This window comes from Dipteris shenzhenensis, chromosome 33, assembly GCF_047967505.1.
Source record: "Dipteris shenzhenensis isolate YYH24624 ecotype China chromosome 33, Dip_SZ_1.0, whole genome shotgun sequence".
Lineage (NCBI taxonomy): Eukaryota > Viridiplantae > Streptophyta > Polypodiopsida > Gleicheniales > Dipteridaceae > Dipteris > Dipteris shenzhenensis.
In genome coordinates this window covers 9,802,865-9,828,071 of record NC_141628.1, presented here as the reverse complement: position 1 = coordinate 9,828,071, position 25,207 = coordinate 9,802,865, and the positions used below count along the sequence as shown (strand labels likewise).

At 41.5% G+C, this 25,207-nt stretch overlaps 1 protein-coding gene across 6 annotated transcripts; it reads right to left on the bottom strand.

Moving 5' to 3' along the window:
- Positions 1-1,321: 1,321 nt before the first annotated feature.
- On the bottom strand, positions 1,322-18,081 carry LOC147879660 (uncharacterized). 6 transcript variants are annotated; one of them, XR_015540664.1, is made up of 6 exons: positions 18,012-18,074; positions 17,594-17,725; positions 14,946-14,981; positions 14,440-14,590; positions 2,415-2,486; positions 1,322-2,258 (listed from the first exon to the last, which is right to left on the bottom strand). XR_015540664.1 is itself a non-coding variant. In XM_087371843.1 (5 exons), the coding sequence occupies exons 1-5, from the start codon at positions 17,861-17,863 to the stop codon at positions 3,079-3,081; spliced, it is 498 nt and encodes a 165-aa protein (XP_087227969.1). In that variant the 5' UTR covers positions 17,864-18,081; the 3' UTR covers positions 2,932-3,078. The 6 variants fall into 6 exon arrangements, 5 of the variants coding, with proteins under 5 accessions (XP_087227969.1, XP_087227970.1, XP_087227971.1 ...); XM_087371843.1 differs by lacking the exons at positions 1,322-2,258; positions 2,415-2,486 and adding an exon at positions 2,932-3,254 and having other exon boundaries at positions 17,861-18,081; XM_087371844.1 differs by lacking the exons at positions 1,322-2,258; positions 2,415-2,486 and adding an exon at positions 2,932-3,254 and having other exon boundaries at positions 14,946-14,976; positions 17,861-18,081.
- Between the last annotated feature and the right edge of the window lie 7,126 nt (positions 18,082-25,207).

The following is a 25,207-nucleotide window of genomic DNA, read 5'->3' as shown; positions in this document are numbered from 1 at the left end:
TTTCAATGTTTTGTCTTTTCCTTTAAGGTTGTCATTATTAGATCAGGTTCCAATGGTGGCAGGATGATCATTGTTTTGCATAGTGGGGGTATGGGGAATCCGAACCTACAGCGCTTTCTTCACCTCATGTAAGTTTTTTTGTATTGCATCCGTGATTGACAAAAAAGGGACATCTTATTACGTTTTAGTTGTGTTACACATAGTGTACAACATTTTCTTTCGAAGTTGTTGTATTGGTTAAACAATGAATCTTGCTCCACCAAGAAAGCGAAACTGTCATTCACTCTTAGCAATTGCCGTGTCACGAATTGGCTTTTTGTACTCGTCTTCAAACCAACAGTTGCGTCTTCCTCTCACGTACTTCCTTGACTGGCTTAGATACGACGAAGGTTTTGATACTGGTGGTGCATTGTTTGAATTGTTGTCGTTAAAAGATGCGCGGTTGTTGGCTACTATAAGGGATTTGCGAATTCTATACACTTTTTTAGCCTTCATGAAGTATCGCTCGTGCTGAAATTGATTGTGGTATAGTAGCGCTACTTGTGTAGCGGGCAAGGAGGTGTGACTTGTAACTAGGCGACAAAGATCTCCCTCATCAGCATTTGTCCATGTGGTGTAGACTTGAGACCTAGTTTTGTGCTAGAGGAACAATTACCGTCTCAATACAAGTCTAATCGAGGTGTCATAGCATTTAGCACGTCTGTATTTATTTATTAGAAACAGTGTGGATAATGCTTTCCCATCGTAATTACCTTGAAGGAAACATCAAATGTTGAGAAAATTTTAAGAATATGGAATAACAACAACTTTGACTTAACTCCACTTTCAAGCAATTGAACATTTCCTACAGGCAACGGTTTATCGCTATGATAATCTACTGACAACTTATACCATGGAGATGCTCGATTGTGCTCATTGCAAACGCTCGCGTAAAGTAGTTTGAACAGTCGATCGAGTGAAAACTCAGCAAAGAAAAAACGGATACAGAAGCACATTTGTATTGCAGGGGTGGTTCTTCTTAAACTCACTTAGTTTAAAAACGTCATATTCGTGCAAGTGTGTGTTTTCAAAGTCCATGTGGTCTAAGTTTTGAATGTGCAAGTACAATGGAAACAATGTGTGATGAAAGATAAGATATGACCAAATTTACGAAAAGGACACCTTATTTTCCTCAAAGCACAGAACAATTTCCTCCAATATGGACAGCTTGACAGAGCACAAAATTTCGTGATACACCCAAAAAACACAGGACCCAGAAACTAGAAAAGTAGAATGGTTACAAGAAACATGGAAGTGGAAATTTTTTCAAATGTATCTCGACCAACGAAGTTGTACTGGCTTCTCTTGTAGAGAGGTAGTTTGGGAAAAGAAGATGGTAAAATTAAGTCAACAACATGCTCGACTAACATGTCAAGTGGGAGTCCATGTGGAGAACACCAAACACATTGGAGCTTGCTCATCGGAGAGTGAAGGACAACTGGAAGGGAGGTTGAAGTAGTTGGTGGAAGAGGAACACAAGTTGGTGGCATATGTCAAAATGTACACTGGAGCAGCAGAGGTTGATCAAGGGGCTGCTGTAGAAGGTACTGTAGAACTTTTGCTGTTGGAATGAAGGCTACTGCTGCTTCAATTTTTGTGGGGAAGCAAATACACTTTTAATATTAAAGTTTACTGCGCAATTATCTTCTACACACACGTATGAGTCCATGCGGTCTAAGTTCTGAATGTGCATGTACAATGGAAAGAATGTATGATGAAAGAACATATGACCAGATTTATAAAGAGGACATGTTCTAAGTTCCCTCAAAACACAGTGCCATTTTCTCCAATATGGGCAGCTTGACAAAGACAATTTTCTGCTACACCCCAAAAACACTGCACTTAACAACTAGAAAAGTAGCAGGTAACAGGAAACATGGTAGTGGCAAATTTTTCAAATGTAGTTCGACTAGCGAAGTTGTATGTGTCTCTCCTTATAGAGAGGTAGGTTCGGAAAAGAAGACGGTAAACTCAATTCAATAGCATGCTCGACTGACATATCAATTGGGAGTCCATGTGGGGGTCACGAAATGCTTTGGAACTTGCTCAATGGAGAGTGAAGATCAGCTGGGACTAGAAATTAAACCCATCTATCTAGGGCTGATATACTTACCATTGCAATTTGCCTCATTCGATATGCATGTCTTCCTTTGAGTAGCAACATAAATAGGTTTCACAGCATCAGAGAAATCTATGTCTTTGTTTACACATATTGGTACCTGATACCATGGGATGAGCTTAAACACATTTGCTATTCAAAAAAGCAGTCTGTCCCATACACTATGGTAGATACAAAACACTCACACAAAAGGGTCGATGGATTGCCTAGAAATATAAAGTAAAAAGAGTAATTATTTGAGTTCAACTCCTCATACCTTGCATCTCACAGCCAAGTTTATAACATCAGAAGGTCGAGAATCCACACTTTGCATGTCCATGTCACTTGGCTGCAACATCAGATAGTGTAGCAATAAGTCAATTCGCTGGCATGCAAAAAGGACACTTTGTCATAATAACAAAGTTAGAAACTATTAAAATGGCAATCTATAAACAAATACCCAAGCACATTTGTATATCCCACATGATCACATTCACATAAACTTCCTTTTTTAATCGAAAAAATATCCAATTGTACCGATCCATCCCATGGCTTATGGATTGGTAGCTCACCATCCAAGCAGGAGCATAACTACTCTCCAAATTATTCTTTGCAATACATCCTTGCTCGCTAAGCTAGCCAAAGTCTTGCACATTTAGAAGTAAGGATACCAATCAGGTTGAGGCTAAGTCAGAGCCCATGAACTATACAGACTGGAACCATTTGTTATACCTTAATTGGATGTAGCTACTAGATAAAGAAACAACAAAGAGAGAGACAAAATCATGTAAGTATACAACTGGAACCATTTGTTATACCTTAATTGGATGTAGCTGCTAGATAAAGAAACAACAAAGAGATAGACAAAATCATGTAAGTATACAAATTAAAAGCAGAATGGTTGTGGCTGCGAAACCACTTATTGGAGCATTGAAACTTGCTCATTCGAGACTGAAGATAAGCTGGAACAGAGGTTGAACCAGAAGGTGGAAGAAGAATGAAACTTGGTGGCATGTGTCGAAATGCATGTCGGAGAAGAGGTTGCTAAAGGGGCTAGTGTAGAAGGTACTGTAGGTGATTTTGCTACTGGAATGTAGGCTACTGCTACTGTCGCTTTCTGTGGGCAAACAAATACAATTGGAACATTACAAAATTGCTATGCAATAAGATTTTATAGATACGTATTAAAAATCTAAATGCAGCAAATACACTATTCAGCAAGTGTGATACAAAATATGTGAAGGACAAACCGGTTGAAGCTTGCAGACCAGACAACTTTTGCTACACCACAAATTGATTTTGTTGATTTAAAGTATTCCACCCATACAATGTGGCATTGGTTTCCATAGTGTGGCTGCACTTTATTATGATGGGAACACTAAAGGATGTTGCACCTCAAGCTTTGCAGGACACAAATTAAAATGAAAACATAAAGTGGAAGTATGCTGCGTTCGAGTTCAGAATCATGTGAATATAGAAATTAAAAGTAGTACAAACCATTTGAGGCAAGTGAATCCTATTGAGGGAAACTGAATTTATTTATTCCATGCAGGGAATTTCAAAAAACTCACTGAATTTATTTATTCCATGCAGGGAATTTCAAAAAACTCACTACGGACACAACTTATGTTCATATAGTAGAAGCCAAAGTCTTTAGCTCAACAAAAAAAGAAAATCAACACCCTTGTGGCTGCGAAACCACTTATTGGAGCACAAATTATTCCATAAGGAGCTCAAGCAACTCGCTCCATCATGGTAGGTGGCAGGTTCATGCGTTTGGCTCAAATGCTATGATTGAGCCAGCATTGTTTATAGTGAAGGTGCCACTGGGCTTGATGTCGAGCAAAAGAGAGAACACTGTTAGCATGAAGCTCGAGAAATGAAGTGCCTATGCGGAGAAGCGCGTCGACATGGTTCCCATGAATCTCAACTGTAACGTCCAATGCATCACATGAGGCAAGGGATCTTCAGAATACACTGCACAAAATCACAAGTGAAGCAGAAAGGATGGCCTGGGCTCATGACTAACTTGGACCCCACCACACGAACCGCATTGGTAATCAATGAGCTGTGCATTCAGGTGAGTGAAGTGCACACCCGTCACCTGCAACCACCAACAAAGCAGCATTTCAGTGCAACTTGATAGTGCATGCGACATACAAGGTTTAAAGGTGAAAATACTAAACCTTTCACCTGTAACCCAAGCTTGAACCTTGGCTCGTGAATGCCTCTTGAAGTTCAGCTCTCTTTTGACCCTCTGGAATATCAACCAGGATAGTGAAGTCAAAAAAACCTGAGCCACTCTCCCAGTCACCAAAAAACGTGTTTCGGGGCAACGAAACGCGAAGAAACGTTTCTAGACAAAACGGTTCTTAGAAACGTCTGAAACGGGCAGTTAGGGCGAAACGTCTGGCTGTCAAAAAATCCGCTGCGACGGGTTTCTTTTTGAATTTGGCCGCCGTTTTTGTTTTTTCGCTCCTCTCCCGTTGAATTTGGCCGCCGTTTTCATTTTTTCGCTCCTCTCCCACGCCGCTCCATTGCTTGCCTTGCTCCTAGTGCCTACCATCTACTCTACCTTCTACTCTACCCTCTACTAGAGACTCTCTCCTCTCCTCTCCTCTACTCTCTAGAGACTCTCTCCTCTCCTCTCCTCTCCTCTCATCTACTCTCTAGAGACTCTAGAGACTCTCTCCTCTCTGTAGACGAAACGTTTCTAGAAACGGGTAATTAGGGCGAAACGTCTGGCTGTCAAAAAATCCGCCGCGACGGGTTTCTTTCTGAATTTAGCCGCCGTTTTTGTTTTTTCGTTTTTTCGCTCCTCTCCCGCGCCGCTCCATTGCTTGCCTTGCTCCTAGTGCCTACCATCTACTCTACCTTCTACTCTACCTCTACTCTACCTTCTACTCTACCCTCTACTCTCCTCTACTCTCTAGAGACTCTAGAGACTCTCTCCTCTCCTCTCCTCTACTCTCTAGAGACTCTCTCCTCTCCTCTCCTCTCCTCTACCCTCTACTCTCCTCTACTCTAGAGACTCTCTCCTCTCCCCTCCCCTCCTCTTCTCTCCTCTCCTCTCCTCTCCTCTCCTCTGCCCTACCTTGCCCTACCCTACCCTACCCCCTACCCTACCCTAACCCTACTCCACTCTACCCTACCCTACCCTACCCTACCCTACCCTACCCTACCCCTACCCTATCCTACCCCACCCCTACCCTACCCCACTCTACCACTCTACCCTACCCCTACCCTACCCTACCCCACCCCACTCTACCCTACCCTACCCCCCTACCCTACCCCACTCTACCCTACCCCCCTACCCTACCCCACTCTACCCGACCCGACCCTAACCCTAACCCTACCCTACCCTACCCTACCCTACCCTACCCTACCCTACCCCCCCCCCTACCCTACCCCACTCTACCCTACCCTACCCTACCCTACCCCTATCCCACTCTACCCGACCCAACCCTAACTCTAACCCTAACCCTACTCCTACTCTACCCTCTACGTGCTGTAAATTGAATGTTCTCTTAATTTTGCAGACCTTTTGTTGTCTCTGCTTGTTCCCCTCATTTCTACTCCTCAAAGATTTGTTTCATTGTTTATAGCAATAGAATTTTCTATTTCCAAGAAGTGCAAACTGCTTCAACATGGGCTATAGTTGGCTTCACTGTTTATGGCATGACCAATGCCTTTTCTTGAGAACTTCAAGCACCTTTAGCATAGGCTATAGTATTAACACTACTTCTCGCTCCCATTATTGACTTGCAAGGTGCAAAATATTTGTGCCTCTACATGCATTGGTTGCAGTTGAGGTTTAAACTCTTCCTGCAATAAAGGGCCATATTATGTTGTCCCAATATTGCTTGATTTGACTTTGTTGATCTTTTGATGTGCATCTATGTGTACTTGCAGCCAACAAGAATTCTGAAGAGAAGAAGGAAAGACCTGATGAAGTGAATTCCTGCAACGATCGTTTTCTTAGGTCCATCCATCATCGTCCTCTACGAATGCCAGACTGCAATGCAAGAGCATTGGTTGCTTCTGCATCCAACTTTGTGTGAGGTGGGAACTCATTTCTTGTCCTGCAATGAATAGCGGAGCTGTTGGAGTTTATACGCTTTCTCTTTGTGTTCGAAGGGAGGTTGTTGGTCAAGTATGGAATTTTTAAGGCTAGGGATCCATCACGGGTTGAGGGTGCGACCATCATGAAGAAAGTTGTTCGGGAAGGCGGAACATCGAACTTCTCTTTGCATGTAGATGCTACTACGAATGTTGTCAAGGGAGAACCATTTGATGATGTCATCACAATGCTACCCGAGACCACAATTGCTTGCTATGTTCCTTGGGCATCATCGCTTGTTTGCACAGCAAGGGGTACAATATCCACATTAGTAGCTGAAACCATTGCGTTCCTGATAATCAAGGCAGATGCAGATAGCTTGATGATTTCCGACGGGCCCCTTCTTGAAGCCCGAGCTTACTATAAGTAGTCATTGATTCTAACATTTTTTGTGTGCGGACACTCAAACCTTGCCACCATTAGTGGCTTTCCTAACTCTTGGAATATCGTGCCACAAATTCACTTTGTCAACGAGTGCAAGAATGTGTTGTCACGCTCCCAGTCACCAAAAAACGCGTTTCGGGGCACCGAAACACGAAGAAACGTTTCTACACGAAACGTTTCTTAGAAACGTCCGAAACGGGCAATTAGGGCGAAACGTTTGGCTATCCAAAAATCCGCCGCGATGGGTTTCTTTCTGAATTTGGCCGCCATTTTCGTTTTTTCGCTCCTCTCCCGCGCTGCTCTATTGCTTGCCTTGCTCCTAGTGCCTACCATCTACTCTACCCTCTACTCTACCTTCTACTCTACCCTCTACTCTCCTCTACTCTCTACTCTACTCTACCCTCTACTCTAGTCTCTACGGTCTACCCTCTACTTTCCTCTACGGTCTACCCTACCCTACTCTACCCTACTCTACCCTACCCTACCCTACCCTACCCTACCCTCTACGCTCCTCTCCCGCGCTGCTCTATTGCTTGCCTTGCTCCTAGTGCCTACCATCTACTCTACCCTCTACTCTACCTTCTACTCTACCCTCTACTCTCCTCTACTCTCTACTCTACTCTACCCTCTACTCTAGTCTCTACGGTCTACCCTCTACTTTCCTCTACGGTCTACCCTACCCTACCCTCTACTCTCCACTAGCCTCTACCCTCTACTCTACCCTCTACTCTAGAGTCTAGATTCTACACTCTACGGTCTACCCTCTACAATCTACTCCTACCATGGCCTCAAGACGTGCCGGTGGACCGAGTGGAAAAGTTTTATCATGCACTTGTAGCTCCTGGTAGAGCAGGAGCATCATCCCTTACACCTGCTAGTTCTGAGACTCTCCGCACCACACGTTTGAAGAAGCAGGTGGGATTAATCAAGAAAGACATGGAGGGACTCAAGGAAGCTTGGAGTCGGTATGGATGCACCATAGTCTCCGATGGATGGAGTGACACGAAGAGGAGACACATGATTAATATCTTGGTCACTAGTTGTGTGGGAAACATATTCTTGAGGATGGTTGATGCCTCACATGCCGGCCTTCACATCACCGGAGAGTGGATATGGGATCATATTGAGGCAGCCATCAAGGAGGTTGGTGAAGACAATGTGGTGCAAGTCATCACCGATAATGGCTCCAACTGCAAGAGAATGGGAAGTCTTCTTGAGGAGAAGTATCCCAAGATAGTATGGACACCTTGTGCCTCACACTCTCTTGATTTGATGATGGAGGATATTGGAAAGCTGCCTTGGGTGTCTAGTGTGGTCGAAAAAGCAATGTAGCTAGTAACTTATATCACTCGTAAGCCACATGCATTTGCCCTATTCAGAAGGGAGTGTAAGTGGGACCTTATGAGACCCTCAAAGACACGCTTTGGCTACATCTTCCTGGTTCTTAGCAGGTATGATTCATGAATCATGATTCAATTTTCATCATTCAAAGATCAATTCCTCTAATTATTCATTGTTTAAATTTGTTTAAACTTTATCATTTGTAGGCTCGTTAAGACCAAAGAGAGCCTTCGTCGCATGATGACCAATTTAGATTGGCTGGATTGGAGTGACTCGAGATTGCCTACTGGACAGAATGTCGAGGGGATTGTCTTTGACAATCGGTTTTGTCAAGAAGCCCTTTGAATTCAAATGTCCATAGAGCCCTTGTACTTCGTGCTTCGACTCTTTGACCATGAGGGTTGTACTATGGGCTTGCTATACGAGTTCATGCTGAAGCTTCGAAAAGCAACGGAGGATTGTCCTATTGAGATCCTCAACCAAAGCAGGTACATATAAGTTGAAACTTGTAAGTTTAATACTCAATTCTCCTAGCTCTAGCCTCTAACTTGATTCGTTTTGGTAAATTTTCAGAAAGGATGACATATTAGGAATTTGGAGGAAGAGATGGGATTGGTTTCATAGGCCAATCCACACTGTTGCACATATGCTCCATCCCTTGTGAAAGGAGCCTGTTAAATGGAATGATCGGGTGCTTGTGAACGGATGGACCTAATACTTGGAGAAAGTATGCGACTCATCGGTCCAGAATAGGTGAGGTAGCATGGCGTACAAGTTTGCAGCCTGCTCACTACTAACTTCTAAGTGCTTTTAACTTTGTATCTTCATTTATGATTTATTTATATTGTCTTCTTCTGTATTGCAAATTGCAATAGCATTGAAGAGGACGTAGTGGAGTTCCGCAATGACATGGGTCATTTCTCCCGTGCAATTGCCAAGGAAAGAGACAACAGGCTGTTGGCTCTTACTTGGTGGGAGAAATTTGGGATTATGAATCCCTCATTACAGAACTTAGCTCTCCGCATCCTTTCGCAAGATTGCACATCAGGTCCAGCTGAGAGGATATGGAGCATATGTGTAGACATACACACCAGGAAGAGAAACAATTTCGTTCTAACTTCTTATAGTTCTTATTTATAGGCTATATAGTATAGCGTCAAGCTTGTAACATTTTGAAAAACAATTCTTAAGTCGTGAGAATTGACTTCTTTATGCTTTGTAAACTATGTCAGGTTGAGCGTAGAGCAACTCAATAGGTTGGTATATGTCAATGCCAACCTACGTCTACTTGAGAAGTACAGGTCTGCAGATGATACCGGTAGCATCGAGTGGAAGCCCAAGCAAGTCAATCCTGACAAGATCAAGCTAAAACATGTCGACATGTCCATCATCCAGCACAGTCGAGAGAATGACGATGCTTACGAGTTCCTACGACAGGATATGCTTCGATTCCGACGTCAAACACGTTCGATGGCTCGAGCTCGTGGACCACGAGTACGTGCTGCTACTATTGCAGAGGATACAGGGACACCCCAGACTCGTGGTTATCAACGTCGAGCACGAGTCTCACGAGAGGGATCACAGGTATCTGTTCTTTTATCGTCATCCCGAGGACGTCGAGGCAGAGATGAGCCAGAGGAGGAGGAGGCATTGGTAGACAGTGCGGACTCAAAGGACTCAAATCAGTTGCAAGCCCCTACTTGGTTCGAGGGTGGCACTTCCTCTTTCTTCACAGAGGATGTAGATCCATCTGCTGATTCCAGTGCTGATGATGACAGTGATGAGGCAGCAGATCTTAGAGAGGGCAACGGTCCCTAGCTCTAGAGAGTCGAGACTAGACTCTAGAGTGTACTGTGTACACTGCAGTTGTTAGCAGCTGGCTTGCAGGCGACGGGCTTTGATTATGTATACAGTTTACACCATACAGTTACCAGTATATCATTATGGCATGTTACATGTATGATGTAAACAGTAATACATAATACATTTTGTTATATTTTGAATCTTGAATCTTGAATCTTGAAATTTGATTTTAAAATTTGAATTATAAAGTTAAAAGTTTATTGTTTGAACTATGGGCCATGGCACATGCTAGCAGCCATATGCACTTGTAACTAATTAGTTAATAGTAATTTGTAAACTGGAAGATCTCTGTCTTTGTAAACCTCAATCTGTAGGCTGCGTGACGCATCTTTTTACTCTTTCAACTGTGTAATATGTGTGTGCATTGTGTGCACAATATGGATATCTGAGAGCTCTTTTGAGAGAGAGAGAGAGAAAGAGAGAGAATCTGAAGACAATTATTTATGAAGTATATATAACTTCTATAAAATATAGTATTTTTAGGCGTTTCTAGACGAAACGCCTGTAAAAATCTAGAAACGCATTTCTAGAAACATTTCTTGTGACACTGACAATTCTTGCCACGCATGTAAGAGAAGTTTTTGAGAGTGTACATCACAATGCCCTCTTCATGGTACTCCTGGATTAAGCGTGAGTGAGTTACGAGCAGTGTCATAAGAAGCATTTCTAGAAACGTTTCTAGATTTTTACAGGCGTTTCGTCTAGAAATGCGTAAAAATACTATATTTTATAGAATTTATATATACTTCATAAATAATTGTCTTCAGATTCTCTCTCTCTCTCTCTCTCTCAAAAGAGCTCTCAGATATCCATATTGTGCACACAATGCACACACATATTACACAATTAAAAGAGTAAAAAGATGCATCACGCAGCCTATAGATTGAGGTTTACAAAGACATAGATCTTCTAGTTTACAAATTACTATTAACTAATTAGTTGCAAGTGCATATGGCTGCTAGCATATGCCATGGCCCATAGTTCAAACAATAAACTTTTAACTTTATAATTCAAATTTCAGAATCAAATTTCAAGATTCAAGATTCAAGATTCAAGATTCAAAATATAACAAAATGTATTCTGTATTACTGTATATGTTCTAAACTGTATACATAATCAAAGCCCGTCGCCTGCAAGCCAGCTGCTAACAACTGCAGTGTACACACTACACTTTAGAGCTAGGGACCGCTGCCCTCTCCAAGATCTGCTACCTCATCACTGTCATCATCAGCACTGGAATCAACAGATGGATCTACATCCTCTGAGGAGGAAGAAGAAGTGCCACCCTCGAACCAAGTAGGGGCTTGCAACTGATCTGAGTCCTCTGAGTCCGCACTGTCTACCAATGCCGCCGCCTCCTCCTCTAGCTCATCTCTGCCTCGACGTCCTCGGGGTAACGATGCAAGAACAGATACATGTGATCCCTCTCGTGAGGCTCGTGCTCGACGTTAATAACCACGAATCTTGTATCCTCTGCAACAGTAGCAACACGTACTCGTGGTGCACGAGCTCGAGCCATCGAACGTGCCTGACGTCGGAATCGAAGCATATCCTGTCGCAAGAACTCGTAAGCATCGTCATTCTCTCGACTGTGCTGGATGATGGACATGTCGACATGTTTTAGCTTGATCTTGTCAGGATTGACTTACTTGGGCTTCCACTCGATGCTACCAGTATCATCTGCAGACCTGTACTTCTCAAGTAGACATAGGTTGGCATTGACATATACCAACCTATTGAGCTGCCCCACGCTCAACCTGACATAGTTTACAAAGCATAAAGAAGTCAATTCTCACGACTTAAGAATTGTTTTTCAAAATGTTACAAGCTTAACGCTATAGTATATAGCCTATAAATAAGAACTATAAGAAGTTAGAACTTACTTGTTTCTCTTCCTGGTGTGTATGTCTACACATATGCTCCATATCCTCTCAGCTGGACCTGATGTGCAATCTTGCGAAAGGATGCGGAGAGCTAAGTTCTGTAATGAGAAATTCATAATCCCAAATTTCTCCCACCAAGTAAGAGCCAACAGCCTGTTGTCTCTTTCCTTGACAATTGCACGGGAGAAATGACCCTTGTCATTGCGGAACTCCACTACATCCTCTTCAATGCTATTGCAATTTGCAATACAGAAGAAGACAATATAAATAAATCATAAATGAAGATACAAAGTTAAAAGCACTTAGAAGTTAGTAGTGAGCAGGCTGCAAACTTGTACGCCATGCTACCTCACCTATTCTGGACCGATGAGTCGCATACTTTCTCCAAGTATTGGGTCCATCCGTTCACAAGCACCCGATCATTCTATTTAGCAGGCTCCTTTCACAAGCGATGGAGCATATGTGCAACAATGTGGATTGGCCTATGAAACCAATCCCATCTCTTCCTCCAAATTCCTAATATGTCATCCTTTCTGAAAATTTACCAAAACGAATCAAGTTAGAGGCTAGAGCTAGGAGAACTGAGTATTAAACTTACAAGTTTCAACTTATATGTACCTGCTCTGGTTGAGGATCTCAATAGGACAATCCTCCGTTGCTTTTCGAAGCTTCAGCATGAACTCGTATAGCAAGCCCATAGTACAACCCTCATGGTCAAAGAGTCGAAGCACGAAGTACAAGGACTCTATGGACATCTGAATGCAAAGGGCTTCCTGCCAAAACTGATTGTCAAAGACAATCCCCTCGACATTCTGTCCAGCAGGCAATCTCGAGTCACTCCAATTCAATCAATCTAAACTGATCATCATGCGACGAAGGCTCTCTTTGGTCTTAACCAGCCTACAAATGATAAAGTTTAAATAAATTTAAACAATGAATAATTTGAGGAATTGATCTTTGAATGATGAAAATTGAATCATGATTCATGAATCATACCTGCTAAGAACCAAGAAGATGTAGCCAAAGCGTGTCTTTGAGAGTCTCATAAGGTTCCACTTACACTCCCTTCTGAATAGGGCCAATGCATGTGGCTTACGAGTGATATAGGTCACTAGCTGCATTGCTTTTTCGACCACACTAGACACCCAAGGCAGCTTTCCAATATCCTCCATCATCAAATAAAGAGAGTGTGAGGCACAAGGTGTCCATACTATCTTGGGATACTTCTCCTCAAGAAGACTTCCCATTCTCTTGCAGTTGGAGCCATTATCGGTGATGACTTGCACCACATTGTCCTCACCAACCTCCTTGATGACTGCCTCAATATGACCCCATATCCACTCTCCGGTGATGTGAAGGCCGGCATGTGAGGCATCAACCACCCTCAAGAATATGCTTCCCACACAACTAGTGACCAAGATATTAATCATGTGTCTCCTCTTCGTGTCACTCCATCCATCGGAGACTATGGTGCATCTATACCGACTCCAAGCTTCCTTGAGTCCCTCCATGTCTTTCTTGATTAATCCCACCTGTTGCTTCAAACGTGTGGTGCGGAGAGTCTCAGAACTAGCAGGTGTAAGGGATGATGCTCCTGCTCTACCAGCAACTACAAGTGCATGATAAAAGTTGTTGTAGGCAGTAGTCCTTGCAACATTGAAGGGAATATCGCAAGCGTAGAAAAACTGCTCCTCTGATGGTCGCACCCTCAACCCGTGATGGATCCCTAGCCTTAAAAATCCCATACTTGACCAACAACCTCCCTTCGAACACAAAGAGAAAGCGTATAAACTCCAACAGCTCCGCTATTCATCACAGGACAGGAAATGAGTTCCCACCTCACACAAAGTTGGATGCAGAAGCAACCAATGCTCTTGCATTGCAGTCTGGCACTCGTAGAGGACGATGATGGATGGACCTAGGAAAACGATCGTTGCAGGAATTCACTTCATCAGGTCTTTCCTTCTTCTCTTCAGAATTCTTGCTGGCTGCAAGTACACATAGATGCACATCAGAAGATCAACAAAGTCAAATCAAGCAATATTGGGACAACAACATATGGCCCTTTATTGCAGGAAGAGTTTAAACCTCAACTGCAACCAATGCATGTAGAGGCACAAATATTTTGCACCTTGCAAGTCAATAATGGGAGCGAGAAGTAGTGTTAATACTATAGCCTATGCTAAAGGTGCTTGAAGTTCTCAAGAAAAGGCATTGGTCATGCCATAAACAATGAAGCCAACTATAGCCCATGTTGAAGCAGTTTGCACTTCTTGGAAATAGAAAATTCTATTGCTATAAACAATGAAACAAATCTTCGAGGAGTAGAAATGAGGGGAACAACAAGCAGAGACAACAAAAGGTCTGCAAAATTAAGAGAACATTCAATTTACAGCACGTTAACAGGAGCTCCTCATGTACAGTTACTATGGAAATAAGAACTACATCAATTATTGGATCCACAATTGATTACAAAGGGAATTTTCTCAATGCATTTAAAGCTAACAAAAAAGAGCTCCTCTTTAGACACGCTACCACCAATTTGTCAGTGCACATACTATACTTGCAACAATAAGCACATAGCCTACGCTTTCTGTAAAAATAACCTGCAAAGAAGAAGACAAACGCACGCCAAAGTCACTACTTTTTCCTCGAGCAATCAACACCTTTCATACACCAAACATAAATGGTCAAAGTTTACATGTCCTCACCTTCTGCATATGCTTGTCTGGCTACAACAAGGAATGCTTTCCATAAAGACTTCGCTGCGCTAGCTTTCTTTATCCTAACATGCCCCCAATCTTCAAATCCTTCGTGTATGATGTCATGACCGTGTAGGTGCCTTCGAAGAAGCTGTGTCCTCTGCTCTAGAAACATTGGTGTGAATGCTGAGTAGTCTCATCACAGTAAATAGCGCACAAAAACTGATATAAACAATTACAGAGGTGCTTGACGAACAATTCATAGAATACATAAAATCCAGAGCAGACATAGCTTATATAGCTTCGAGAATGATGTAGAAACATGGAAGACACAACGAAAAAGGACCACGCAACAACGTTCACTTAATTTCTTTAAAAAACCTCAATAAGGGACATACAAAACTCCATACCACTTTATTGAAACTAAAACCACAAAGGCACTCATACTGCACCCATAGACACTAACCACTGCATATGGAAAAGTGTTCAAAAGAAAATATCAATTTGCAACATACCCTCCATATTGTTCGTGGGAAAGTTTGATTGCTGCCCTGTCAAAAAAAAGCAAACCATGTTCGAAATGTAACACCATTGAAGCGAGAAGGAACAACACACAACTTTTGGAGACAATTCAGTACAATTACCCTTGAAGACACTACTACCCTTTTGGAGACAATTCAGTAGAATTACCCTTGAAGACAATTCAATAGAATTACCCTTGAAGACACTGTTCCCCTCATCGCAATAAATGTCTATGACATTGATATGCGCTTTTCCCTTCAAGGAATCCTTCTCCACTAGTTTCTCAAGATATGCTGGGGTCTCTTCAACAAAATACCATGAAAGAGTACTGTATCCTTGTCTATGATGACAAATTCAGAAACTATGGTCTACGATGAATGCAGAATCAGTTCCTTGTCTACACAACTCTACTGTAATCAGTAATTAAAAAAGGACAGCATCGCTACATAGCAAATTAATTATAGCACACTGTTGCTATAGAGTAGGGTGGCCTTCAAGAAACACTATGGAGAAAATGTATTTCAAATAGAGTTTCAGAACACAGAGAAGATGCATAAAAGGTACATCTGAAATGAAAGAAAAAATATTTGGCAAGCGATTGCATTCTAACGACAAGTTGCTGTAGTTTCCTCTCACCTTTCCTAGAAGGAGTGCACGCAGAGAATAGAAGACACAATGCCTGGACGATTATAAGAGCAAGGCAAATAAATCATCACAACTCATAGCCCACTCACAAAGCACGGAAAATAGACTCAAGAACAACGTCAACTAAATACGATCAAACATTGAAGGCAATGTACCTTACAAATACTATAACCTAGTGAGAACCCATGCAAGGAACCCACATTAGAATGTGAGCGAGCTCATAAGAATAATATTGGGGATTTACCAAGTGAAGACAAATTGAACCATGTATGCATATGGTATTTTAACTACAACTGCATTACTACACAGTTCTATAAGTTGCATTCTCTTCTACATTTGTTGTGTGGTGAGATAATGGTGAAATGTGGTGCAAAATATGGTGGTAGAACATTGAGTGGTTGGACACTAATCATGATTTCCTGGATTTGGAAGGCCAAACATCTCATCCTGTTGCAATCACATTGTGCATGAGAGCTACGTAAGACATTAGCAACATGGAAATTTGCAAGAGGATTCTACTGCCAATTTGCTAAAAATGCTAGTCATTTGAAAATACCAATTATACAACTACCAATTCAAGTGATCTTAGAAGGAGATATTATGGGCATGGCATGGGTGCACACTAATCATCATTTCATGAATTTCAAAAGGCAAAACATGTCATTTCATCTGATCACATCGGGCATGGCAAGTCTATGAAAGGTTGGCACGTTGAAAGTTTGCAAGCAAAGAGTGTGTTCAAAATGCTAGTAAGCAAAAAAGTACATTTCTACAACTTCCAATTGAAGTTAGCAACTCACCTTCAAAGAAGATATTGTGGCCAATGCACTCAAAATATTGAAGTACAAATTCAATAAAACTGTCAAAATGATATGCTCAAAGCTCAATCTTGAATTAGGAGAATGTCTTTCTAATGAATAACCATTACAAAACTGAACTTGAACATCAAAACATAAAAAGTGCCAACAATGAAACGTGAAGTTTGAAACACATATACAAAATAAGCACACATTTGCTATAAGAAAACCTCATTATTCCTGTACATGTACTAAGTGACAGAAGAACCTCTTGGAGGGTAAACCAACAATACATTTGAATAACATTCCTCTCATTTTTTGAAGATGACAACTACAGCTTATATGTAGATCTTGTAAAAAGGGTCTACTACATGAGTTTTCAAAGCTTTCGAGTGGATAACCAAATGAACTAGCTGATATGGCTAAAGGCTAATGTAAACGATGCCTTCTCATAGCATAGTTAGTCACTGCATGTACTATACATGCAACAGTACGTACTAAGCCTCCGATTTGAGGGGAAAAATCACGCAAAGAAAAGACAATTGCCCTCCAATAGAGCATTGGTTGCTGCTGCTCTATTAATCTACAAATACAAGGTAAAAGGAATCCAAATTTTTCTACACTGGCAATCGCATTACAGATGTATATGCTCAGCGTTAAACACCTATACAATCAGCAGTATAAGTAACGCAGAAACAATAACAATCTATGGTCTTCAACTACAAACACAGCAACAATCGAGGAATAAGGATTCACCACTGGACTGCAAATTGCTATCACAAGATTTTCCCTCCACATAGTCACCAAACTTCCTCTCCAAGTCTAGCACAAGTAAGCCATAAGTACCACAAATGAGGAACACAAAAAGGAAGCGCAAGAAATGAATTGAAGGAAGGGAAGGGAATTAAAAATCAGCAACCTCTCCCAAACGTGGTGCTATCAGTGTCCATCGACTGCACGCACACATCAACCTTCTTCTGGCCCTCCATCATCAGTACAAAGTGTGAACCCAAATACACAACACCCAAACTAATGATTGACAAAATTGGTACAAAACACAGTGCGATCAAGGTCCTCCAGCACAAACGTTTATATAGAAGGTCCCAAATCCAAAGATACATGAACGGCCACATAGAACCCCAACAAACTCAGCGATGATGAAAGAAAAGATTCTGCAACCACTGTCACAACAGTCATACCTCCAAAACGGGCATGCAAGGAAACTGACAAAGGTTGCGATGGAGCTGAGCAAGCAACCGAGATGGAGAAAGTCCACCTGCATGATTGTCTTGGATTCTACCATGCCTTTCCTGCTCACTTCTGTCAAATACCTGAACACATTGCAAAGATTGGAGAAATGCAGCCTTTCAAACGATGAAGCCTACCACTGAAGAGCAGTCGATTTCCAAACTTCGACCTGCTTTCGTAGGACCAACAAGTGAAATCTGAACCTCGGACAATATTACCATTCACAAATATCCCATTCAGTGAATGATTACATTGCTGATTGTCAGAAAATAGAAGATCACAAGGTTCTGCGCAGAGATGCGATACGCAACAGGCATGGGATCGAGGAATGGCAGCACAAGTTTCCCACACAATTTTAGATCGACCTACTCTGCGTGAGTCGGACATATCCTTGCTTCTTGCCACGAATCCCCCGAGCCACTCACTCATCAAACCTGCCACAATACACCTGTGCACAGAAGCAAAAAATTAGGGCTTTAATGGAATCAAAAAATCTATTAGCCAATACAAAATGGCTACTTTTATTTTAAAAATAAATTTAAGCATTTTTCTCTTTTGACCACTAAGGCCTACCCATTCGGGGTAGGCCAGCCAAAAAGAGATAAAAACAATTGAGTACAAATACTTGTGAGCACTTCCCTTAGAGGGAAAATTTGATTTGGGAGAGAGAGAGAGAGAGAGAGAGAGAGAGAGAGAGTGGGGGGATGAGTTGATATGGGAAGGGGGGAGACAAGAGAGAGAGAAAGAGAGGGAGATATCACACAAAATAGAAAGTGGGGAAACGTGGACACGTTTTGGCTTGCCCTAAGGGGGGAAAGGCTTTAGTGAAGCCTCGATTTCTTTGGAGATTATAAAATTAATTTAATTTTTGGTGCTTGTTGCATGGAAATATGCCATTGGTCATCCTTGCATGGAAAGATGTCATTGGTGATCTACCATAGTTTCCTTTTTTCGCCTATCCTAGGCAAGTTGAATAGTGACTCATGTGGACAGTCACATCATGTGGATGATGCATTCTTTGTGATTGTGGGGGCAACCACGTGTACATGAGATGTGGTTGGCCAATTGCCCATGAAATTGCATGTTCTTTACATGCATGCAATCTTTTCCTAAGTGAATAGTAGACGAAGAAGCCAGATAGTGTGAAAGACGCATGCAGGGTTGTGGACGTTTTGATGCTCCCTACAGTTGCTCTCTCATGGAGGACTTGTACTTCGCACCTTTTTGTGTTGCAACGGAGATGATTTCATGCCTACGAGCGCCGAAATCATGGAGTTGCTCTATCCTCTCACCAGTCATCTCATTTCATGGCGGTGCTTCTTGTGGGTCTCTTTGAGTTTCGCACAACGGTCGTTGCAAAAGAGAAGATGTGCATGTTTTCTTTTCAGGTACCCAGAAGACGACCCATGGAGGTGATCCACATACAAGTGTCAATATGTGTATTGATTTGCCAGTGCTTCTCCATGCAGTTGCATGTGTTTCAAAGGTCTTCCTGGTGGATTGCGCTTGAATTGATCCATCGGAGTGCACAAGCAGTGGTTTGTGAGAAGGTGTTCGCCATGGTAACTATAAAATAGAGCCGGTTGTTCATGTATCCTTCATCTTTACTATTTTTGCACCTGTCATCTTGGCTTAAATCACCCTTGTCATATTATCAAACCCATTCAACATCATCCCAATGGCCTCCAACAATTCACATCTCCCTCTTGAATGGATGGAAAGTGATAGTATGAAGTTTGAGCAAGGTATCGTTTGCTTCCGCTTGAGATGTTACTTCCTTCCTTGTAATATATGCCGGCATCCGTAATTTGATACATTGTAAAAGTGTTGTTCTCCAATCTGTCTTCGTGTTTGTTTTTTCACAAAATTCGAGAAGTTCTTGGAATCTACTCACATTGGACTTGTTGAAGAGAAGTTGAAAGATACGATTGGTAGGATTGGACAACCATGTAGGATTGCGTGAGAGAAAGATTAGTGATTCTATAGGAAGCTTTGTGCATAGGACTCATGTGAAAAAGCCTTTTCTAGTTGTCTAGGTCTTCGAAGAATGTTTGGTCCAAGTGAAGGAGAAAATAGAGACTTGCGAGGTTGACATGACAAAATATGAAGAGGGGAGAGGAGAAGAGTGGAGACATGCACCTGTAGTGAGTGCTATATATTCTACTTGAATCTTGAATCAAAGACAAAGAAACAATTGGCTATTTGTTTGACAACCACGATATAGCACCTTGACCAAGGCAAAATGCATATCCATGTGTTGATCTTTTGGTCTCATGATCTTTGGCATAGTCACTGTCACAGTATCCATGCAACCTTGGATGACTTTCTCTGTATTCTATTCCAAACTATCTTGTATCTCTATATTCTATTCCAAACTGTCTTGTACCTCTGATGTATCTCAAGACTCTTTTGGCTGCATTCCAATGAGACTGTTTTGGATTTGTCATAAACTGTGCTAGTGAACTTACTTCATAACAAATATATGGCCGTGTGATAATCAGATATATAGCTTTTCTGAATCTTTTGTAAGTTTCAAACTCTGTTCCATGGGAGTGGCTGCAATCTTGCAATCTGCCATATGAAACTTCTTCAGGAGACTATCAACATATTTGAGATGACTCATAAAGGTGCTATCTGAAACTCTCCAGAACTCAATTCCAAGACAATAGTGCATAAGTCCAAGATCTTTCATGTCGAACTCTACAGATAAGTCTTGTTTTAATTTCTTGATGAAGCTATCCTTGCTTCCGGTCACAATCAAATCATCTACATACAAAAGTGCAATAGTAATGTCTTCCCCTTGAACTTTGTAGTAGAGAGTATGATATGCATTGGACTTCATGTATCCCAAATCAGCAAAATACTTGTCGATTTTGCTATACCAACTTCTGGGTACTTGCTTTAAGCCATAAAGACTTTTCTTGAGAATGTAAACCTGATTCTCTTTTTGTGGTTTAACATAACTTACTGGTTGTTCCATGTAGACTTTCTCATCTAGGTAACCATTGAGAAATGCATTCTTGACATGGAGCTAGTACACATTCCATCTGCTGAGTGTCGCTAGTAATATCAAGAACCGTATGGAATCCATCTTTGCTACTCGAGCATAAGTCTCATCATAATCCTGACCATATTGCTGTGCAAATCCTTTTGCAACTAGTCTGGCTTTGTATCTTTGAATACTTCCATCTGGATTGTAATTCACTTTGTATACCCATTTGTTTGCTATGGCCTTCTTTCCTTATGGAAGGTCGCATAATTCCCAAGTGTTGTTCTTGTACAAAGCATCCATTTCTTCATTCATAGTAGTTTGCCATTCTGGCTTGTCTACTGTATCTTCAAAGTACACTAGCTCTTTTATAGCCATGATGGTAGTCATAAGAGCATAGTTGGTGGTTTTGACCTGAATTGCTTTGCCTTTTTGAGCATATGTCAATCTGGCTAGTGGTCTGCGTTCAACACATCCTACGACCATCTCTCCTCTCTTCACAAGAAGCAATAAGAGGAAGTATGTGTTATGGGCAAGCAAAGATGAGAATCAACTAAACCACCTACTACACAATTTCGGAAATCATTCAGCAAGGGATATAGCAAGTAGATTCTTGTCAATGTGTTCATGCATGAGCCACACAATAGCAGGAATAATCAATAAAGTGTATAGACTCAGAGCTAGTGGCACAAGTGCAGACAATGATGGTCAACAAACTGAAGATGAACCAATTCAAAGACACAAATGTTCTTTGCATCTTCCCCATGATGCAAACACAAATACGAAACAATCGCTTCAACAATCAACTAGAAGTACAAAGAGGATTAGATGAACGATATCTTAAAAAAATCAAACTATAAAAAAGGAAACTCACAGATACCCTTCAATATGAACGTACATGCAAGACATTGACATTTTCAAAGAAAATTGACAGCATTGACGAAATGCAAGAACATTGCTTGTGTAGAGTATGTGAAAAGCAAATAAAGAGCCAAAAGGTTCCCATATTTAGTAATACGAACATGACTCTGGCAAAACAAATGAATTGCATGTCATTATTAAACAACATCAAAGACCGTCTCATTTCTATCCTATGAGGGGTGATATGGAATGCGAGGAAGCATAGTGAATGTATTTGCAGATTTGGATAGGGCCGACCTTGTTTTATTGATGACAGTGCAACAGTTATGGTGTCCATAAATTAAAAGTTAGAGTACAAGCACAGCTACCTATGCGGGCTTGTGCATCCACCAACCTTAACAATGTGCGCATTGCAAGAGCTCCTAAGATCACTATTGTATGAGCAAAACCACATAAAGCTAAATTCAACTTGGTTGCACTACACCACTGAGCTATAGAGGCATTTGGACGAGAAGAACGGCTGCAACATCTTCAACAATTGTAGCCAAACAAAATATGACTTAGACACATACACTCTTGTACATGGAATCTACACCAGCCAACAAGTAATCGACTTCAAAGACAAAGTGATCAATGTTGCACCTTTAGAGGGCTTCTCATCACTGGGCTTCTTCAAAGACAAGCACTGCAAGGAACTTGCATTCCCTAATCTATTTTATGGAAATCCTAGATTGTATACAATCCCAACAACTACATCATATCAGAGTATAGCACACTGGCAATCCGAAGGTTTGCACTGTAATTTGAGAACTTGTTCTTTAAAGCAATGAAAATAATGACAAAACAAGTACTATCCTCCACATGGGTGAGAATGCGCAAAGGACAATTGAAAGGTCGAAACGCTGTGTGTCCAAGATGCAATTGCCAACACAAATCTCAAGAAGCTCCTACAATCAAACATTGGATACAAGAAATTTGTATGCCTAAAGCTTGATGGACTACAATAACAAATTAAAGAAGAATCTCTTTGCAATGATATGGCAATTGGGTGCACCCACATTTTTTGTCACACTATTAGCAGCCGAAAGGTTGTGGGATCCAATAATCCAAAAATCTCAAGAAGCTCCTACAATCAAACATTGGATACAAGGAATTTGTATGCCTACAAACTTTGATGGACTACAATAACAAATTAAAGAAGAATCTCTTTGCAATGATATGGCAATTGGGTGCACCCACATTTTTTGTCACACTATTAGTAGCCGAAAGGTTGTGGGATCCAATAATCCAAACACACCGATTCAATGTCTAGAAAGCCCCATAGAGATAAGAGACTTAGTACGTTCTGATCCCATCACCACAACACAGTACTATGTCCACCGTTTTGAGGCACTAAAACAACTCGTTCAAAAAGACAATGATATCATTGGAGAAGTAATGGACTACTTCTTTGTAACAGAGTTCCAAAATAGAGGAAGTCAACATGACCACAGATTCTTATGGATAAAAGGTGCACCATCTTTAAACAGTTGCACAGTTGACGAAGTCACAAAATTCATAGACCAATACTTAACAACAGATGTTGCATTACTAGATCTTTGTGAAAAGGAAGTCCAAAACACACAATCATAGAAAAGGTTGTCAAAGGCAAAATAAGCAATGTCAGTATGGGTTCCCTTTACGACCAATGAGGGAAACAACAATCCTACTACCACTAACCGATGATAGTGATGCCATTCAACATCTAGCAAACATAAAGCGAATAGCACGGTACTAGAAGGACCTAATATATTGGATTTGGACTTTGGATCATTTCTACAGCAACTTGGGCTCACTGGAGAAGAGTACACATGCACACTGCGATATAAGACAACACAACCAACAATATTCTTATGCCGTCATCCAAAAGACATATACACAAACAACTTTAACCCAAATATATCAACACTGTGGCAAGAAAACACTGGCATACAATTCATATTGAACCCTCATGGAGCTGTGACATATTGCACATCGTACATGGCAAAAGTAGACAAAGCAATAGCCGGTGCAGTGAAAGACACTCTAGCCCGTTGTGTTGAAAAAGGAGCCCCCGCCAATGAAAGAGTAAAAAGAATGGGAAATGCAATACTTTAACACACAACACATTAATAATGCACAACAGGTGATTTACCTTGCACTTTCCCTACCATTTACGAGCAACATAAGGGAGTTCACATACGTCAACACAAGTCAACTAGATGACCATACCCTAATGTTAAAATGGTGATCATAGCTTGAGAAGATGGACATCAGTAACACAGATGTCTTCTGTGATGACATCATTACAAAGTACAAGAAATGACCATGCAGCCTCCATGACATTTGCTTGGCAGAGTAGTACAACAGCAACAACTACACAATGTATGGGCAAAAAACAAGAAGAAGAAAAAAACCTAACGTAATACAATTTAATAACTATAGTGAAAACAAAGACCCCAAGAACCATTACAGAGAACTTTGTCTACTATATTTGCACTCATGTGCAAGGAACACTACTTGGATACAACAAACACGAATTGGCACGAATTCTACATGCAAAACCAGAGCACAATACAACATAACAAAGAAAAATTCAATCAAAACATACTACCACTAAATGAAAATAGTACAACTGCTATTGAATCAACATTATCATCAACTTTAATGATGCACCAACACCCATTACAACAATATAATCTGGTGTTGTCTCTTTCCCATGGCTTCCGTAGGAAGAGAAGGGTATTCTCAGTATGTAGGGTTCTGAGGCTTTTTGTGACCTACAGATATATTGGGGTTGTCGTTTGTAGTATACGTGTAGCTTAGGACCTTGAGTCGTATTCCGTTGAGAGACGTAAGCTTAAGTGTGGTAAGCAAACATAGTGTATGCATGTGTGAAAGGAACATGCATCATCATGGTTGGGGTAATGAAGGCTTTCGCCTTCATTGGGGGTTGAAGGGTTTAGGAGGAGTTTAAGGGTTAGAGGGAGGTTCATTGTTTAGAAGGAGGTTCCAAGGTTTAGAGAGAGGTTCTAGAGTTTAGAAAAGGTTCAAGGGTCAGAAGGAGGATCCAAGGTCTAGGGTAGAGTACCTGGTGGAGAACTTGTCTCCCTCGTAGTTCATGGAGATTAAGGGTTGAGGAACTAAGGGTTTAGGGGGAGCATAGGAGTGGGAGAGAAAGAAGGTGTAAGAGCATAGGGGAAAGAAGAGAGAGGAGGAGGGAGGAGGAGGAGGAGGAGGAGGGAGGAGGAGGAGGAGAAGGGAGGAGGAGGAGGAGGGAGGAGGAGAGGGAGAGGATGGGTTGCAAGGTTGGAGGAGAGGGGAGGAGGAGTTGCAAGGTTAGGACATGCTTTTGGACGTGGAGTGCAAGGAAGCATGGACACGTGAGACAATTGCTTGGAATACCAAAGTAGAACTCAACACAATGCCCCAAAGAGTGTGGGCTTCATTCCATTATGGGGTATTTATACAAGTTGGAGAGCTTCTCTCTCTGCATGTAGGAATTGTAAGACATTCTCTCTCTACATGTAGAACTTGCATATAGAAGTTGCATGTAGGAGTTGCAAGTTGCATGTTGCAAGTAGGAGTTGCATGTAGAACTCGCATGTTGCATGTTGCATGTAGGAGTTGTATGTAGAACTTGCATGTAGGAGTTGCATGTTGCAAGTAGGAGTTGCATGTAGAACTCGCATGTTGC

Bases quoted from the DNA above. Each gene is read 5' to 3' on its own strand.
- LOC147879660 (XM_087371842.1), bottom strand. From the start codon at position 18,071: ATGAGTGAGTGGCTCGGGGGATTCGTGGCAAGAAGCAAGGATATGTCC. The intron at 17,726-18,011 runs GTAGGTCGATCT...CAATGTGTTCAG, and splicing joins ATATGTCCGACTCACGCAGA to GTATTTGACAGAAGTGAGCA. The intron at 3,255-14,439 runs GTGAGGACATGT...GTTTGCCCACAG, and splicing joins CAGACAAGCATATGCAGAAG to AAAGCGACAGTAGCAGTAGC.